We start from the raw sequence: 17619 nt of genomic DNA, 5'->3' as shown, positions 1-17619 counted from the left end.
TTTTTTTTTTTTTTTTTTTTTTTTTTGCGTAAATGAATGAATGAACAAGAATGCAACACAAAATCTAGCCTTTTGTTGGTATCTCACCGTCCAGTAAGTAAAGAATCTTGGGTAATTGTCTCCGTACAGTTCTGGACTAACCTGCGGATCCAAAATTTCAAAACCATCGGTATCAATCCTTTAAATGGAAAAAGAGCATAGTATGGCACTTTAGTCACATGCTTTGTCGGCCCAATCTTTAGCTAACTGAGATAAAGACAAAGTAAGATGAGGGAGGGAGAAGTTAAGGACTTAAGACACAGACATACCTGCCAACCGGCTTCGATGGTGTTGAGATCGTCGCCGAAAGAGCCGGAGATGACCCACATTTGCGATAAGCTGAATTCATACTGATCGGCGACTCGAGGTGCCCACACATTGATGCTTGCCTTTGCACCGAAGTAGTGATTGCCGGTCACATACCCCACAGCGTGCTGGAAAAAGAACCAAAAGTTGAAAAAGAACAAAGGACATTTGTCAGAGAAAGAACGAGAGTTTGATGTGTTCAAAGATGAAGAAATTGACAAGGATTCTTTTAATTTTGTTGGAAATCGTACCTCATGCCCGTCGCTGCTTGTTTCTCTCCTAACCCATCTTCTTACTTTTCTTCCAAACATCTGAAAAGAGGTAGCTCTGAGTATGTCTTCCTCCGTTGTTCTTCTTATTGGAACTGTTCCTTCCGGGCAAGTTTCCCCATTCATGCTCCATAATTGGAAGCTTCCTATCTCCGTCCTAGGCGGCTTATGTCCTTCTGGTCTCTCTGGTGGATCCTGCAAATTTAGACACAACATTACATTCACATTCACTTTCCTTTCAAGGCTGAACCAGTTGAACTTTGAATTTGGGTGGCAATGGAAGTAAGCGGTTACCAAGGGTTTTTGGGCCTTCAAGTTCGGATGGTCAAATGCTGGTTGGTGGTGAGATAAAACACAATCAATGAGATCCCCGTCAGGACTCTGCATTCCCAAAACAAAAACGTCCTGTTCTTTTAGTGAACAGAGGAGGAAGTGAAACAGAGTAGTGTATTAAGTTATTAGTAACCTGAATTGTGTGGACAGCAGGCTTGTTGACCTTATCCAGATGAGCTCTTATCATCTTCAACTTGTTCAATTCCTGTTGGGGATGGAAAGTCTGGTTGGTGGCAGGAATATGAGACGAGTATACCGGAGTTATTGTGAAAGAAAGAAGAAGCAAAAGCAGCGGCACAAGAATGGCAATGGTCTGGGGAGTGTTGAAGAAGCAGGCGGAGGCCATGCTTGGGCGGAGTGTTAAGTGTTGGAAGGGTGTTTCATGTCCAACGAAATGCAGGGCCCAGCATTGTTGTTGAGAGAAGGCCAAAGGATGATCCTTCAAGCATAGTGAAAGATATGGGAGAGGTTGTTTGGTTTATGAGGAGGAGGCGTTGGGGAAGGGGTTGGAAGAAAGTGGTTTAATAAGGGAGATTAGAAAAAGGGATGAAATTAAGTAGTTGGCTGGGGTAGTGATGGAAATCATGCTGGATTCTCCCTTCTTTTCTTTTTTTTTCTTCTTTTACTTTGAACAGAGAGAGGGTATGTGTGTTCCCAGTCTCCAGTACAAGGCCTGGAACTTTAGCTTTCTTGTGCGTAAGATGATTAATATGTGTTGTTGTTATTCCTTACTTTGGTTCTGAGGGCAGAAGGGAATTGCACTCCCATTCTGTGGTCTCCAAAGTTGATGTTCTTTCTGTCACCACCTTCTTTACTAACCAACTATATCTCAATCCATTTATTTGGGAGCAACAAAAACGACGGTGTGTGTTCGGACTGTAAGTTGGTGTCAGAATTGTCCCAAATGAGTAATGTATGTATGTATGTATGCATGTGTGTCAGGTTTATGTTTCGGGGACAACGTTGGATATGGATGGAACATTCATAAAAAGCATAGGGAAGAGGATAGAAAAGAGAGAGAATTAAAAGAAAAGAAACGGCAGAAGGGGAAAAACCAGGCCACTTCTGCATGCTCCATCCCCACCTTTTCTTATTCATGAAAACTAGAATTTAAAAGAAAAAAACTAGAACACAAGGCGCACACAATTCCAAACAAATGTTTCAGCCAACGCCAATCAAACTAGACAAGTACAAACAGTTGGTGGCCATTTGGCGGAGTGTAAGGTTTGTTCGGGTTACGGGAGAAGTGCCGCCTCTCTCGACCACGGCATCGTCGCAGGTGACGTAGCCGGTCAAAGCTGCAGAGAGGTTGATGTTGAGGGTAGGTTTGTCTCCGGTTTTGAGGGTTGAAAGGCAAGTCTTGAGGTTGCGGAAGGCGTCTTGGTAAGTCTCGGAGCATACCTCCACGCCCGGTGACTTCCTCAGCCTCTTGGCTGTAGTCCTCGCCATTTTTGTTTGCAACATCAACTGCCTGATCGCGGATTCTAAGGCTACAGATGGCTTACTCACACCCTTCACCACAGATCGACACAAAACCGGGTAGTCTGCCTTTCCGCACAGGTCTCCCATATTCGGATCCAGATTCAGACTCAGAAGCTCTCGCCCCTGCCCCTGCCCGCCCTCCCACATACCCGCCATGGCTACCAACAACAAGCAACCACACCAAAAATGGCTTCGGAAACTCATTCTTTTGATTATTTTATTATTATTATTTTTTATCTTAAAAAGCAAAAGACAAGCTCAGTCCCTGCAATCCGAGGCGTGAGTGCGTGTGTGTGTCTGCGCCTGGATTCCAAGACACAGGGAGGTGGTATTTCTTGAATTGAAAAGATGGGTTTGCATTGTTGATCACAGAACCGTATTATTATATACTGAATTTGATTGGTCTAAAACTGTAACAGATAGTTTGGTTTCGTGAGTCTTACCCTTCAGTGTAGCGATTGCTTGGCATCCCATGCGTTGCGTATGCACTTCCTATCCCAACCAACCGCTTCTGTATGGTACACTCCTTTTTTCTCGGTTTTACCAATTAAAATTATGTATAACCATTTTTTGATGTGCATGTTATAGTTTTGGTTTAGTTGTAGCAATTGCAATAGGATAATTGTAGAATGATTTTTGCAATATCTTGAAGTGGAAAAAGTGTTGTAACATAGAAATAGTTCTTATAGTTTAACTAAAAAGGTTGAATTTAACCCCAGTCGGCCCATCACCTCACAGTCTTTTTTGTTTGAAGTTTTGAGTATGAGTTTATATGTGGAATTGGGTTTGAAATAGTAACATCCAAGTTGGTATAAACGCATATTCACTCCAATAATTGTTTTTGGGGGAGCTCTGAAATCACCCTATTTGCACATCTCTGGTACTCTTCTTCTTCTTTTTTTTCTCTCTTTATATTTATGAAATTTCGCCATTTCCATCATTTTCTACTCATCATTTGTATTATTACTCCTTTGAATGCTCCATCGGTGGTGGGTTTGTGTTTCCATTAGCCTGCGCATCCAACTTTTAACTCAACAATTTTTTAATCATTTCTTTTTTGTTTATATTGCTCTTCCTTCTATGAATCTTGTGTTAGTCTTGAACGATATTTTGGAGGAGGAAGAATGAAGGGAATTATGGAGTATTGGTCCAACCCACCACTACTGCCCCACTAAGACTTGGAGGTGAAGCCACAATTAAGTGGTTGATTCAATGATCACAATTCCTTAATATCCTCTTTTTTTTTCTTTTTTTTTTTTTATTGCGCACAACGCGTCTCCTTTTAATCACATAATCCTTTTCTTTTCTTTTTTTCTTCCCTTTATTTTTATTGTGTTTGGTTTTTTTCTTTTTTAAATACTGTTTTTTTTTCCACTCTGAAAAGAGAATCTATTGACTTGAAACCGAGTTGAGTTGACTTCCACAGAACACCGTGAAGAACAGAAAAGAATGAATATTTGGAACCAAACAAATTAGGTGACACATAAGACAGACTTCATGTTTGGTTTCTTTTCCATTTTGAAGTGCTCACATGATATGAATATGGGCGTCTCTTCCCTTATACATGTACTATATAATTCTCACGTTTCTTTATCTCTTCTTGCTGCATATACAATACTTCCCTTGAATTCGTAGCACACACACAAAAGGAAGCTGCCAATGAACACTGCATCGCCACTTCTTCCCACATATGGCTTCTTCATCATTTTCATCACCGCTCTTTTCTTGCTTCAGTCCACGTCCACACTGGCTAACCCCAGATCCCAAACGGTGAACATACTTTGTTCCACCGTGATAGAGCATAATACAACGGCTTTTGTGCCAAACTTCGTTGCCACCATGCAAATAATCAGCGATCAAATGCGAACTGGTGGTTTTGGAGTGGCACTGGCAGGGAAAGGGCCGGACGCCAACTACGGCCTCGCTCAATGTTACGGAGATTTGTCGCTGATGGATTGTGTGTTATGTTATGCCGAAGCTCGTACTGTCCTGCCTCAGTGCTTTCCTTTCAATGGTGGCCGAATTTTCCTGGATGGCTGCTTCATGAGGGCTGAGAACTACAGCTTTTATAACGAATACAAGGGGCCTCTGGACAGGGCTGTGTGCGGCAACACCTCCATTACTACCAACTCCCTTTTTGGGCAGTCGGCCAGGCAGGCTGTGGGCCGAGCAGTTGACATTGCACCCAACAATGGAGGGTATGCCAGAGTTGAAGTGCCTGTCCCTGGAACCTCCAATCTCTCGGTCTACCTGTTGGCTCAGTGCTGGAAGAATTTGAAACGCAGCTCCTGCACTTCCTGTTTGCAAAACGCCTCTGCTTCTATCCTCAAATGCTTGCCTCACTCCGAAGCAAGGGCCCTCAACACTGGCTGCTTCATCAGATACTCTAGCGTTGACTTCCTAAATAGGGAAGCTCGAGCTGCAAGGTTCAGAGGTATGAATGAAAATTGGTGTTGTATTATACGCCACCACTACTAGCTTCTTGCTTGAATTTACTATGGACGATCTCTGCAGGTAACATTATAGCAATTGTAATCTCAGTGGTAAGCTCGATTGCTGTTTTGGTCGCTGGTGTGGTGATTGGAATCTACATCTGGAATAACAGATATGTAAAGATGAAACGAAAAGGTATATTTAAAACAGCGCTTTTGTACTTGTTGAAAATAAGTTCTTCTTTTCTACTTGATGTTCACTTGATTGCCATATGTATTGAAAGGTTCAAATGATGCAAACAAGATGGTGAAAACACTCAACAATAGCAGCTTGAATTTCAAGTACTCTACCCTTGAAAAGTCAACAGAATGTTTTGCTGAGGCTAACATGCTTGGACAAGGAGGATTTGGCACTGTTTATAAGGCCAGTCTTCTTATTGTTACCTTCAAACATGCAATTAGCTTAATAAGCTCAAACACTGAGATCTCACCATCCCTTCCTTCCTCTTCTGTCTATGTTGATGCAGGGAGTTCTGTCGGACGGAAGAGAGATAGCTGTGAAGAGGCTTTTCTTCAATAACAAACATAGAGCAGCAGACTTCTACAATGAAGTGAACATAATTAGTAGTGTGGAGCACAAAAATTTAGTAAGGTTGCTTGGCTGTAGTTGTTCTGGACCTGAAAGTCTGCTCGTCTATGAATTCCTTCCCAACAAGAGCCTCGACCGCTTCATTTTTGGTAAACGCTGACATGTTCATTTCATTAAACATCCACTTGAACCATTGTTTATAAACACCTCTTCTCATTAGTTTCAAAACCATACAGATCGAGACAGAGGCAGATCACTCAATTGGGAGAAGAGATTTGATATTATCGTGGGAACAGTTGAAGGTTTGGCTTACCTGCACGAGAACTCGAAAACCAAGATCATTCACCGAGACATCAAGGCTAGTAACATCTTGCTTGACTCAAAGTTCCGAGCTAAAATTGCTGATTTTGGATTGGCTAGATCCTTTGAAGAAGATGTGAGCCACATCAGCACTGCCATTGCCGGAACCTTGTACGTAATTTCTCTTGAATAACAAGGAATAAGTATCAAATTAAACAACACAAAACAAAAGTGATTTAACATTTGTTGTTGCTTCTACCGTTCGTGAATCCACAGGGGGTATATGGCGCCAGAGTACTTGGCTCATGGCCAGCTAACAGAAAAGGCTGATGTCTACAGTTTTGGGGTGGTTTTGCTGGAGACCATCACTGGGATACAAAACAGTAGGAGCGAAACCTCGGACTACTTGGAAAGCATAGTACTCATTGTAAGTAGCTCTTCTTCTGTTCGTTGTTTCATCGTAGTTGTATATTACAAAGAAAGAAAGAAAGAAAGAAAGAAAGAAAGGAGAGTGATAAATATGATTGATGTGGGGAAACAGACATGGAAGCATTTTGAATCGGGAACAGTGGAAGGGATATACGACCCGAACCTGATGGTTGATGAGAAGGAGGGAGGTGGGAGCATAAAAGAGGAGATATTGAGAGTGGTGCACATAGGACTTCTGTGCACTCAGGAGACTGCATCACTGCGACCCACAATGTCAAAGGTACTGCAGATGCTGATGAAGAAGGAAGACAAACTTCCAGCGCCGACCAACCCGCCTTTCATGGACGAGAGGACAATGGAACTGAACGACACCAGCGACGCCCCGTCCCAGTACAACGTCACGGAAGGTTCTTCCATGGCTGCGAGCGTCACCCATAGTTCATTCCATCCCAGATAATTGTAATTGTAGTTGTAATTGTAAAAACTGGAAAGGAATTAGAGCTCGGTTCATGAAGAAATGTGTAGACTGCGTATAATCCAATTATCAGACTGAAAGTATTCAGTCCTACAATTACAATCCCAATCCCAATCCCTCCTCACTCATCTCGGTGGTACCCAAATTAAGGCAGCAAATGACTTCTTTTCATATTCTAGAACATCCCCAGACTTCTGGCTTCAATATTTTGCCTTTTCTGGACGGCAATGCTAAATGAGCCACAGACAGGGGAACACATTTCTTCGAACTATCCTCGACGACTCGTAACAATGAAAGATCAGATTTTTTGTGGAGGGAACTAAAAATCATCAACCGTCAACAAGATAAATTGTTTGCGGGAGAAGAAACGGAGGAAGCCGCCGTTGTTGAATTTTCTAAGGCTGACTGAACAGAAGATGTTGAAATAGATACGGTCAGCGAGTGGGTCTATTTTAAACGGAAAACGTCACACTCGGTTTCTCCTTCTCCTCCTCCTCCTCCTCCTCCTCCTCCTTCCGGACCTTGACTTCTTGTCAATTACTACCATCCACTCCTATTACATCGCTTCTCGTTTTCAACAGATATATTTTAAACTTGTATATTTCGTAGCCCCCTTTCGCGCAGACTGTCACCCATTCCGCAGCTTCCCGACCTTCTTCGTCGTCGGCGGCGGCAGCAGCCTCCTTATTCAGAATCAAGCAGACAAACGGAACCCCAGATTCAATGGCGATCCACCTTGTTTATGCTCGCAAATATGTCCTATTTTCAGTCCTCGCTATTCTTCTGCTACACCTAACTTCGGCTGTGGGAAAGCCAAGAGATCAAACTGTGAAAGTGATTTGCGGGAAAGAACTAGAGCACAACACCACGGCGTACGTTCCAAATTTTTTTGGTTCAATGGAAAAAGTAAGACAACAAATCACAACTTCGGGATTTGGAACGGCGGGTACAGGAATAGGACCTGATGCCAGCTATGGGCTTGCCCAATGCCATGAAGATCTCTCATCCCACGAATGTGTGCTGTGTCATTCTCAAGCACGTACGGTGCTTCCCCAGTGCTTCCCTTTCAACGGTGGCCGTGCATTCATCGATGGCTGCTTCTTGAGGTTCGAAAACTATAGCTTTTTTGACGAATACAAAGGACCCGAAGACACTGCAGTTTGCGGGAACCTGACCCAAAATGACCCCAACTATAGAGGAGCAGCCAGGGATGCGGTGATGCAAGTAGTCAACGGTGCACCAGGCAACAAAGGCTTTGCAAAAGCTCAAGTGGCTGTGCCCGGGATGGCGAAGGAGTCTGCCGTGTATGCTCTGGGTCAGTGCTGGAGAAGTTTGAGCCACAGCTCTTGCAGCTCGTGTTTGAAAATTGCTTCTGCCTCGATGCTGCAGCAGTGTTTACCTCGATTGGAAGGGCGAGCGTTGTACACAGGCTGCTTCATGAGGTACTCAAACACAGACTTTCTGAATAAGGACATCAAAGATAGTTCCAAAGGTAAAACTGATCCCTTCGACATCAAAGATATACTCAAACACAGCCTTTCTCAAAATTGCCTGATAAATTGCAACCATGCTTTGTCTGTAGGTGGGACAATAACTGCGGGGATCATCATTTCAATTTTGAGTTCTGTTGTTGTTATGATAATCGTAGCGGTGATCGGTACTTTTATCTGGAGGCGCAGATACATTCAAAAAAAAAGGAAAGGTAAGATATGAAGTCTGATGGTTTCATCGTGGTGACCACTCCTTGGGGAGATTAGTTGACATTCTTTTTCTTCAAATGCTATGTTTTACACGTTAGGAGGTTCAGCTGATGTGAAGAAGTTAGCGAAAACTCTTCAAGATAGTAATTTGAACTTCAAGTACTCAACCCTTGAAAAAGCAACCAACAATTTCAGCCTCGATAACAAGATTGGACAAGGGGGGTTTGGCTCTGTTTATAAGGTAGTTGTTCTTCCTCTCCATCTTGACAGGACCTGCAATCTCCAATTATGACTAACAACATATCATTTACTATTCATTCCCATGCATCGCAGGGAACTCTACCTGATGGAAGAGAGATTGCTGTCAAGAGATTCTTCTTTGATAGCAGACATAGAGCAGCAGATTTCTTCAATGAAGTCAACATGATCAGCAGTGTCGAACATAAAAATCTGGTTAGGTTGCTTGGATGCAGTTGTTCTGGACCTGAAAGCCTACTTGTTTATGAATTCCTGCCAAACAAGAGTCTCGATCGCTTCATTTTTGGTAGATACTCCAGCGCTCAAAATACTTTTGATTTCAGCAATTCAAACATTTCCCCTTAACATGCTGCTAAAAAATTTACACAGGTGCCAATAACAGCAAAGCTCTTGATTGGGATAAGAGATATAACATCATCATTGGCACGGTTGAAGGTTTAATATATCTACATGAAAATCCAGAGAACAAAATCATACACAGAGATATAAAGGCCAGTAATATCTTGCTCGATCTAAAGCTTCAAGCAAAAATAGCAGATTTTGGATTAGCAAGGTCTTTCCAAGAGAACAAGAGTCACATTAGCACCGCCATTGCAGGAACTCTGTATGTTTTCTCATAAATAACATTCCTTCCTGTTAATTTGAACACATCGTTCACTATCTGAAAGCTAAGAGAAGATTTGTAGTGCCATTAACATTCCCCTTCCTTTCTTGTGTATCTAACAGAGGATATATGCCTCCCGAGTATCTAGCTTATGGTCAGCTAACAGAAAAGGTCGACGTCTATAGCTTTGGAGTGCTTTTGTTAGAAATAGTTACAGGATTCCAATACAGTGGCATCCAAGTCTCGGGAAATATTGAAAGTCTTGTCACTGCTGTAAGTTCTATGAATCCTTTCCATATCCTTCCTTGAATGTCAAATTCTACTAACAAAAATATGCCATCTCTCTTGCGCTGCCACATGGTAAAATAGATGTGGAGACATTTCCAAGCAGGCACGGTTGAGAGGCTATTTGATTCAAATCTAAATCTTCGGAATCACTACAACAAAAAAGTAAAGGACGAGGTATTGAGAGTGGTGCACATAGGGCTCTTATGCATTCAGGAGGTTCCATCTCTTCGACCAACAATGTCGAAGGTACTACGAATGCTGACCATGGAGGAGGAAGAGCACCTTCCTCCACCCACCAAACCGCCTTTCATGGATGAGATGACCATGGAACTTGATGGCTCATGCAAGGACTCGCAATATTGTTCTATTACAGAGGGCTCTTATTCAACTGCCACATTCAGCCATAGTTCTTTTCATCCAAGATAACCACCATGAGCTTAGGAACCCTTCCACCTTTCTCACCTAAAGCCCCCAACACAAAAAGATCCCCAAGAATGGGAACTGGCTTGCATTCCTCGTGTCATGGTGTCTCTTATGCACCATAAAGACCAAATGTTCCAAAAGGCCAGTTGAGCAGAATATTAACACATGATTTGATTTTGGGTTCTTCAAGACATTAGCTTCTCAAAACTCCATTATGTATACATCAACCTGATCAAGCTTCAATGTTCATTACCAAGAGTGGTAAAAATAGGCTTTGTACTCTACCGAAAGTGTATAATTCAAAATCTTCATTGTATCAAATCAGGAACGTGGTAGAGTTATGATGTCCTTAATAATACCACAGTGATAAAAGGATTAGAATTTAAATGATTTCGTTATGAGGCCTACAACTTATTACATTCCTCGTATATGCATGCATACACTGAAAACTCAATAGCATTGACAAGGAGCCGGCAGAACCTTATACATTGATTAGAAACCAAATATGGGGCATCTATTGCAATTATATACTTTTTGTTGCTTAAACTTGCATGAAACAGAGCTCCAATGAAAATGTCACAGAACTTGATGCATGAAAAGACGTGAAGCCACACACCATATTCTCACAAGTCACAAAGAGCTCAGTTCAAGAAATCTGAACTAAGATCAAGAAAAATGAACTAAGACAAAACATGAATATCAATCAACGAGATGCCACTAAATTTCCCATGAGACCTCCACTAATTTCATAATGTCTAGAGGTAGAAAACCCTACTTCTAAAGCAAGTTCTTCCAATTCCTTTCCTGTATAAAAACGAGTTTAGTCAGCGAGTAACACTGAAGGAAGATCCAAAATACATAATTATATTAAAAATAAAAAATAAAAAGTAATAAGAGAGAGAGAGAGAGAGAGCCTGCCTGTTGAAAATTCATTGATGGATTTAGATAGATATTTATAGTCCTCAGCAAGGCCGTAACCAGATGCCACTGGGACTACAATGTTGTTGATCATCCATTCCTTGCATAGAGGAAGTTCATATGAACCAAGCATAAAGAGTAGAGACTCACTAAATTTGAAGTGTGCAGTGTGCACCACATAGCAAAAACCGAGCCTTTACATAAAATTACCTGAATGGCAGCAGTAATCGGTTGTGTAGTCTTGTTAAAGTCGAGAATTGATACCTTACTACCTGGAAAGACCAATTGATTTCTCAATCAAGAAACATGTCTGCAAATCCACAATCCAAGAATCCAAGAATCCAAGAAGAAATTAAGAGAGATCATTCGTTGGAGTTGAATCACAGTGATAAATCCACACTCCAAGAACAGAAAATATACAGCAAATGACCTTGTTTCAGTACCCTAAGCATCTCCTCCAAAGCTTTCCGTTTATCCACCACATTCCGCAGACCATAGCCCATTGTAATGGCATCGAAAGTGCCGTCAGAGAATGGCAAATTAAGAGCATCACCTTCCACCCACCTTCATTTTGGCAGCAGCTGTATCAGGTTGATAATTCCACAAGCAATTACAAAAGGCAAAATTGTAATTCTTACTGCAGCAACACCCTATGGTCATAGTTCGATTTGTATAAGACAAACACTGAGTGGAGTACAGGCTATCATATTTGTTGTTCAAGTTCACTAATGCTTACTCAATGTTGTTGTAGCAGGGTTTGGATAGCGAATTTTGACGGGAAGAAGCAATACTTAGCTGCTCTTGTGAGAAATCAAGACCCGTCACCTGCGAATTAACACCAAGAATTTGATGATCAGATATCTACGGTCATCAAAATAGGCACATAATCCAACTGGGGTGTTGCCGTCGGGTTACCTTGCCATCGTATCCAACTCTCTCAGATAAGAGGAACGCTAAATCTCCGCTTCCACAGCATATATCCAACACACAGTCTCCTGCCTTTGCACTGTTCCCAAATGTTCGAAAGCTCAAAAGAAAAGAAGAAGAAGAAGAGAAAAGGTAATTCCGCATCAGAAAACGAGAACATTGCATACCCGCTCCACGAGACGGCCATTCGTTTCCAAATACGATGCTGACCCAAACTGAGTAAGTCATTCAACTAAATTCGAAGCACAAAGAAGAGTAAGGGTTCAAGAGGGGAAAAGTAAACAGGAAAGCATGGAGTAGGTTAGGGAAAAAAAAAAAAAAAGTAAGCGGACGTTATCATAGACAGGCGCAATACGGTTGAACAATGCCTGGCGGTCGGCAGCGCATTGAATCGGGCGGTGACGCAGAAAAGGCGGATTGGTTGGAGGAGGAAGACGGAGTTGGAGCGGAAGGGAGGAAGCCATGCGATTGCAGATGGCCGGAGAATTATATGGCAGCAGATTTGAGTTGGCTGCATATACCATCTGCCCCCCCGAATCCAACTTATCCGGTTCACGTTTACCAACAATTAGAAAAATAATTAAAAAGAGGGAATAAATGGCGGTTCTCAAGTGCCTTGACCGAGCCTCTGTTTATGTGGCCCTCTAAATAATTTATAAATTATTGAATGAATAGAATGGTTAAAAGAAATCCTTTTCTGCTTTCCATCAAGAAAACTAATCGCCAAATAAGAAAACAGTGGATTTAGTGGTGAACGCCTTGAATCAACCAAAACGGTTTTTTTCCCTAAATAAGCTTTCCTTACTAATTGTCAGTCTTACTCGAGGAGTTGTGATCTTGGCACACGACCCTCAAGCGCTATCTATATTTTTGACTTTGTGGCTTCATCGATTCCTAGGTGAAGTTTGTCTTTGCCAACCGAACAACCGAACATCGCTTGTGCGGGATCTAAGCTCGTTCAACCACACGGCTTGTGCGTGCATGTTTCGTCTGCGACACAACCAATTTGCCTCTACACTAAGCTAAGGCATTTAGTGCAACATCACATCTCATTTTGTCATCTTGGTTTCCAATCGACATGGCTCATATATCTTGACGCCATCCCAAGTCTCCGGGTATCGCCGACCATCATAACTCACTTGACTATGTCATCGAGAATGGGCCCACGTGTCGCTCATTTTATTGGGACATCTTGAACATCCATCCATCCAGGTTCTATTGAGGCATTGGCCCTCCCGTGCCCATGTCATGTCATTTACAGATAACATAGCAGATAATGGGTGTATAATTCAACCTTCGACATGCGGGCTAGGGCGCAATACCGATACGCCCGTGCCGCCCAATACTATCCTTGAAAAACCTCTTTCAAAGGAAGTCGCTCGAGATACTCGTCGTGCCACATTCCCCCTCTCCATGACATGCACATGTGCCACAGGGTAGCTCGCTTAGGTCACATGGTCCAGAGGTAGAGAGTTGACACCATGTCTCTCATATAGTACATTTTGAGGCATTTCCAATTCTCCCAGAGTAGACGTGATTTTAGTGAACAGTCCTACGATGTCGTGGAGCGTCTGTTCAATGTCTAATTGACACAAAATTTGGGAGCATTCATATTTCATACTTAACTCCAAAATCACATGCCCAAATCCCTTTTAGAACCTCGACTTTCGAGGTTAAGGCCGGAGAGTCTACCCAACCCTTCAACAAGCTCATATGTGATATTTATATCTACTCATTGTCTCTATCTTGCTTATGACTGGTGTATTGGATGACGCACTGTCCTCTTCGGTCGCATCATGACATTCTTCTATATTGGCCCACACGTGGTCAGATGGGTGCCTCTTGAGGATCGCCGCTTTGCTTGTCTCGATGGGAGGGTCACATTGTTCTCTCTTCGTAGTATGGTTGTGGCACTAAGTAAGTTGGGTTCTCTAAACCGCTACGATAGTACATGGATCAATTATGGTGAGGTGTTCATAGAAAAGAAGGCGTTACCAAACAAGATGGAGTCTCATTCCTAGGATTCAAACCAAGATTTAAAATTTAGATTTGGCATTTGAAAGCCTGAATACATCTTGTAACACGACCACCACACTATCTACCTACCTTATTCAAATGTGACATCGGTTCATCTATGTTTTCGTGTTCTACTTGAGAGCGTCAGATTTATTTATTCATCCAAACTTTGATTAAACACACAAGAAAGGAGTAGAAGTTTGATTAACATTCCCATAATCAATGTTGACGAAATAAGAAATATAGAAGAGAGAGAAATGCAATGGAGATATATGGTAAACTATATTGGCTTAGGAGAGGGAGTGATATGAAAGGCATTTGGACCTCATTCTTTCTCAGCACTCCAGCGTAGCGTAAGATTGTTGAGGCACATGATTAGCCAGAATGCGAGAAGGTATCCATAATTGTTAGCTTGGTTGGGGTGTAGTCCCGTTGCCTCTGCCAGCGCAATCTTATCGGCTTCCTGGGAGGATTGTTCACAAACAAAAAACACGGTTAACAAAAGTATGCGGTAAGTAGCTTAATTTTGTGGTGGAGATGATACCGTAGGATATGGGGCATCTGTAGTGAACATTCCACCACTCCAGCAGTACTTCCCTTCCCTCTTTAGGCAGCTTTCCTTTCTGCTTCTGCTTTGCGAAATGTAGCTTCAACCTACCAATGTGGCTCCACCACAAGTGTAAGCATTGGCATCATTACAAGATTGAGATAATAATAATGGTATTGAAGAAGGAGGAAGCTTCATTAAAATGGGTTGAGAGGTGTGATTTCGCAGTACGCTTCCTATCCGGACACAGATAATTTGAATTCAATGAATACAACGCAAAGCATGCCCAAATTGAATGAGAGGAGGGACCACAATTACCATGAACTCGCCCAGCTCCGGCAAGCTGGGTACCTCCGGAGGAGCTCCAACCTGACCCCAAAACAAATTAATTTCAGAACCATTTAAAAATTATTGTAAAAAATTATTTATGGAGTGTTGTGATTCAACCATTTACCTGGCATGATTTTCCTAAATTCAAAAGTACCGTTTTTTAGTAACAAAAATATGTAAAATACAAAACATGGAAAATATTAGGGTAAGCGATTCAATGATAAGCCGGCAGCAGGTGGGCATAGATAAAAATAAGAATAGAACTGTCATTGACTTAGTCAAAGCCCACGATCTCTGTCTCCCCCCAATCCTGCGGGTGCCCTGCTAATCATAAACTTGCACCAAATCAGGCTCCTCCACCTGTCCACTGTCACTCTCACTGCCCTAAAATCTCACCTTCCATAATCATTTTATGATTTCACTATGGCTGCTCCTATAATCAAACATCACCCTTCTTTTTCTAATATTAATTTGTTCTAGTTTAACAAAATTAGAAAGAAATATTTGAAATTCTATTATAGAATTTACAAGTATGATGCTTGTTCCTCTACATTTGCACGGCAATCTAATGAGTCAGCAGCCTGTATTTTCCTCAACGATGGGCAGGCAGGCATGATCACGTTGCTCAGAACCAACCTAAAACCATTAAACAACCATTTGATACATACACCTTCACTCCAAAACCCAACAAAAAATACACAGATGACAAAAAGAATGGATGGGAAACAAAAAAAAAAAAAAAAAAAAAAAGGAAACGGTGGTGATTTGCAAATTTTGGAGGTTAGTCTCTCCAAAATTTGTTGGCCATCCTTAAGAGAGACACATAAAGCAGCTCGTTCCATGTGTCGGGTACCCCGGGCAAGCACCAATGGCTGCAATCTTGAACTCCCACACTTGCACGTCTTTCTTCCTCCGTCTTGTATTCCATTCTATAAATGGAAGGGTGCGCATCCTTCCGATAATGAGTCATCCTGGTGATGTTTAAGTAGGACGTCCGCGTTTTCATCTCCCCCATCACATACTCCAGAGCCCTCATTTTCTTTGGGTACTTCCCCAAGTATGCTTCCTTATATATTGGCTCCGTTTCATTGTCGCATTGACCCCCCGAGTTCCACTGCCCACCACTGCCAACACACACATTTTTCAAACACACATTTTCAAACACACACGCCTCCAATTCTTTGATACATACCTGAAGTGCGAATATGAATACCCTCTGAAGAAAACCAGAGTTCGATTTCCATCAACGTTGTTGTCTATCCATTGACCCCAAGTGGTGAGAGCCCTCTTAAACGCTTCCAACACCTTCAGTCTCGGGTGCAAATGGTTGCCTTCTTGGTAATAGTTTTCCCTGCAAAACAGGAGGGAAACAAAAACACTTCACCACAAAACCCTCAAAACCCTCAAAACCACAAAACCCTCAAAACCTTGGATCCAGCCAAGATGATGATCACTACAATACGTACCCCCTAGAGGTTTTCTCATGAGTCCACCAATGGCCTGTATTAAACACTAGAACGTCCGCATCACGGTACATTTCGGTCGTCTCGTCCATTTCATCCAATCTTAATGTCTCCATCGTTTCGTTGTCTCTCTCGAATGTAGATTCCCTAACAAGGAATGGAGAACTAACAAAATCCACGGAACAATTAAAGTCCTGCACATACAGCAAAACAAAACAAAGATGAGTTGAAAACATCACAAACTGAAGAAACATGGTTTGAAACTTGCCTCAAACCGGAAGGCGTAGAAGCCCTTCTTCTTGAAGTCTGTCCTTCCAGATATCTCATACACTCTTTCCTTGTGGGCAATACTATGACGAAGAATGCACACCAGAGACTCCCACATGTTCCTATTCAATGAGTCCCCAACAAACACCAGATTTCTTCCCCTCAATAATTCTAGAAAATGTGTTGCGTTCAGACTGCAAGCACCAGAGTTCAAAAGGGATATTAGGAAAGAGGTTTATAAACTCAAATGTATTACTGAGGAGAAGCATTTCATTCATTCATTCATTCACCAGACATGGACCATTCTAATCAGCAGAATATCAAGAAGAACAAGCATATTCATGAAAGTAATTGAAGGACCAGGGCCAGGGGATTCGATTAAAGAAATACCTTGGAATGTTGCACCCATTTGGCTGCCATTTCCATTTGACATATCCATCATCTGGCCTCCTATTAAGATGACAGTCAAAGTCTCTATCAATGTAAGGGCAAGAACCTGGAGGATAATATGGCTTCGAATCGTCCCTCACCCATTTACCATCAAAGATGTCACATTCCTCATCGAAGCTGTCATTTGATGCGCCCATCGGTTGAGAGTTGTTGGTAATTTGAATTCTCTCGCTTGAGTTTCTTCCTCCATTTCCTTCTGACGCATTCTTGTCGTCAGCATTGGAAGAATGAATATTCTCCTCCTGATATAGAGTAGTATCGTTTTTCGAAGAAATGGAGTTACTCGGGGTTCTCTCTTCATTTTCCTTCCCAGGGCCCAACTTTCCTCGGGTGGGAATGGATCCATTTCCAATTCCCGACCCATTTGGCGGATGGGCATTGAGTTTAAAGCTCCCATTGGTGTTGAGCGTATGATTGGAGGGCGACGCCATTTGGGGAGGAATTGGCCGAACGGGTGGCGTGGGAGCAGCATGGGCCGGGAACTTGGAAGATTTAGAAGTTAAATCAGACAAGGACGGAGATGAAAAGGAGAAACACCAGGAAGAAAAGAGAGAATCAACGGGAGTGGAGCGGTAATAAACAGGGAAGAAATAGTTGCCACGAGAGGATCTATAAAGCAAAAGAAAGCTAAGAAAAATAAGAGAAATGCTAATGCCAAGACCAAATCCAGGGACAACTCGTCGCCTCGGCGACAAAATCTGGTCCGGGAAGCCAAGTTTCCTGGGGTCCATGGCCTGGGTGAGGGGGGCGGGGCGTACGTTGAATGGGGGGGGG

General features: G+C 42.4%; 7 protein-coding genes and 1 long non-coding RNA gene across 16 annotated transcripts in view; 2 read left to right on the top strand and 6 right to left on the bottom strand.

The window, feature by feature from the left end:
- Positions 1–2102, bottom strand: part of LOC111454297 — a 3191-nt gene extending 1089 nt beyond the window's left edge. Inside the window, exons 1-5 of one of the 2 annotated variants that reach the window (XM_023095729.1) lie at positions 1081–1972; positions 909–995; positions 597–809; positions 309–473; positions 88–141 (exon numbers count right to left, since the gene is read on the bottom strand). In XM_023095729.1, coding sequence (XP_022951497.1) covers positions 88–141; positions 309–473; positions 597–809; positions 909–995; positions 1081–1293 — 732 coding nt within the window. In that variant the 5' untranslated portion in view covers positions 1294–1972. Of the gene's footprint in view, positions 1–87; positions 142–308; positions 474–596; positions 996–1080 lie in introns of both variants that reach the window. The other variant, XM_023095728.1, reaches the window with a different exon arrangement.
- Positions 1–3741, bottom strand: part of LOC111454300 (lipase) — a 7981-nt gene extending 4240 nt beyond the window's left edge. Inside the window, exon 1 of the mRNA XM_023095733.1 lies at positions 3724–3741. The gene's annotated coding sequence lies outside the window, so the exon portion shown is untranslated. The remainder of the gene's footprint in view (positions 1–3723) is intronic.
- LOC111454582 (pectinesterase inhibitor 12-like) lies at positions 2109–2585 on the bottom strand. The gene has a single exon (XM_023096082.1). It carries the CDS (start codon positions 2583–2585, stop codon positions 2109–2111), a length of 477 nt encoding a protein of 158 aa, XP_022951850.1.
- LOC111454292 (cysteine-rich receptor-like protein kinase 2) lies at positions 2265–6693 on the top strand. 4 transcript variants are annotated; one of them, XM_023095721.1, is made up of 9 exons: positions 2265–2754; positions 2849–2942; positions 4065–4863; positions 4944–5057; positions 5146–5285; positions 5389–5599; positions 5687–5921; positions 6027–6177; positions 6292–6693. In XM_023095721.1, exons 2-9 carry the CDS (start codon positions 2913–2915, stop codon positions 6634–6636), a joined length of 2025 nt encoding a protein of 674 aa, XP_022951489.1. In that variant the 5' UTR covers positions 2265–2754; positions 2849–2912; the 3' UTR covers positions 6637–6693. The 4 variants fall into 4 exon arrangements, with proteins under 4 accessions (XP_022951489.1, XP_022951488.1, XP_022951490.1 ...); XM_023095720.1 differs by having other exon boundaries at positions 2265–2942; XM_023095722.1 differs by having other exon boundaries at positions 2265–2947.
- LOC111454303 lies at positions 4760–6436 on the bottom strand. 4 transcript variants are annotated; one of them, XR_002712400.1, is made up of 4 exons: positions 6343–6436; positions 5764–6193; positions 5540–5606; positions 4760–5459 (listed from the first exon to the last, which is right to left on the bottom strand). It is a non-coding gene; the product is annotated as an uncharacterized LOC111454303 (long non-coding RNA). The 4 variants fall into 4 exon arrangements; XR_002712401.1 differs by lacking the exon at positions 6343–6436 and having other exon boundaries at positions 4760–5462; positions 5764–5854; XR_002712402.1 differs by lacking the exon at positions 6343–6436 and having other exon boundaries at positions 4760–5462; positions 5540–5662; positions 5764–5852.
- Positions 6694–7285: 592 nt separating the features above from the next.
- LOC111454294 (cysteine-rich receptor-like protein kinase 2) lies at positions 7286–10309 on the top strand. Its single transcript, XM_023095724.1, has 7 exons — positions 7286–8146; positions 8237–8356; positions 8453–8595; positions 8688–8898; positions 8982–9216; positions 9339–9489; positions 9586–10309. Exons 1-7 carry the CDS (start codon positions 7378–7380, stop codon positions 9928–9930), a joined length of 1974 nt encoding a protein of 657 aa, XP_022951492.1. The 5' UTR covers positions 7286–7377; the 3' UTR covers positions 9931–10309.
- A 106-nt stretch (positions 10310–10415) lies between these two features.
- Positions 10416–12566, bottom strand: LOC111454302 (2-phytyl-1,4-beta-naphthoquinone methyltransferase, chloroplastic-like). 2 transcript variants are annotated; one of them, XM_023095737.1, is made up of 9 exons: positions 12105–12566; positions 11940–12004; positions 11761–11851; positions 11582–11670; positions 11484–11495; positions 11276–11409; positions 11056–11117; positions 10846–10945; positions 10416–10731 (listed from the first exon to the last, which is right to left on the bottom strand). In XM_023095737.1, exons 1-9 carry the CDS (start codon positions 12294–12296, stop codon positions 10631–10633), a joined length of 846 nt encoding a protein of 281 aa, XP_022951505.1. In that variant the 5' UTR covers positions 12297–12566; the 3' UTR covers positions 10416–10630. The 2 variants fall into 2 exon arrangements, with proteins under 2 accessions (XP_022951505.1, XP_022951506.1); XM_023095738.1 differs by lacking the exon at positions 11484–11495 and having other exon boundaries at positions 12105–12562.
- A 2585-nt stretch (positions 12567–15151) lies between these two features.
- The window catches only part of LOC111454296 (protein trichome birefringence-like 2), a 5552-nt gene continuing 3084 nt past the window's right edge, over positions 15152–17619 (bottom strand). Inside the window, exons 2-6 of the mRNA XM_023095727.1 lie at positions 16786–17619; positions 16397–16589; positions 16132–16322; positions 15858–16016; positions 15152–15789 (exon numbers count right to left, since the gene is read on the bottom strand). The exon at positions 16786–17619 is cut by the window's right edge and continues 1 nt beyond it. Coding sequence (XP_022951495.1) covers positions 15447–15789; positions 15858–16016; positions 16132–16322; positions 16397–16589; positions 16786–17576 — 1677 coding nt within the window. The 5' untranslated portion in view covers positions 17577–17619 and the 3' untranslated portion in view covers positions 15152–15446. The remainder of the gene's footprint in view (positions 15790–15857; positions 16017–16131; positions 16323–16396; positions 16590–16785) is intronic.

The sequence above is a fragment of the Cucurbita moschata genome, unplaced genomic scaffold (assembly GCF_002738365.1).
Source record: "Cucurbita moschata cultivar Rifu unplaced genomic scaffold, Cmos_1.0 Cmo_Scf00016, whole genome shotgun sequence".
Lineage (NCBI taxonomy): Eukaryota > Viridiplantae > Streptophyta > Magnoliopsida > Cucurbitales > Cucurbitaceae > Cucurbita > Cucurbita moschata.
Note: the sequence above shows the minus strand (reverse complement) of the source record. Positions and strands in the feature narration are given on the sequence as shown.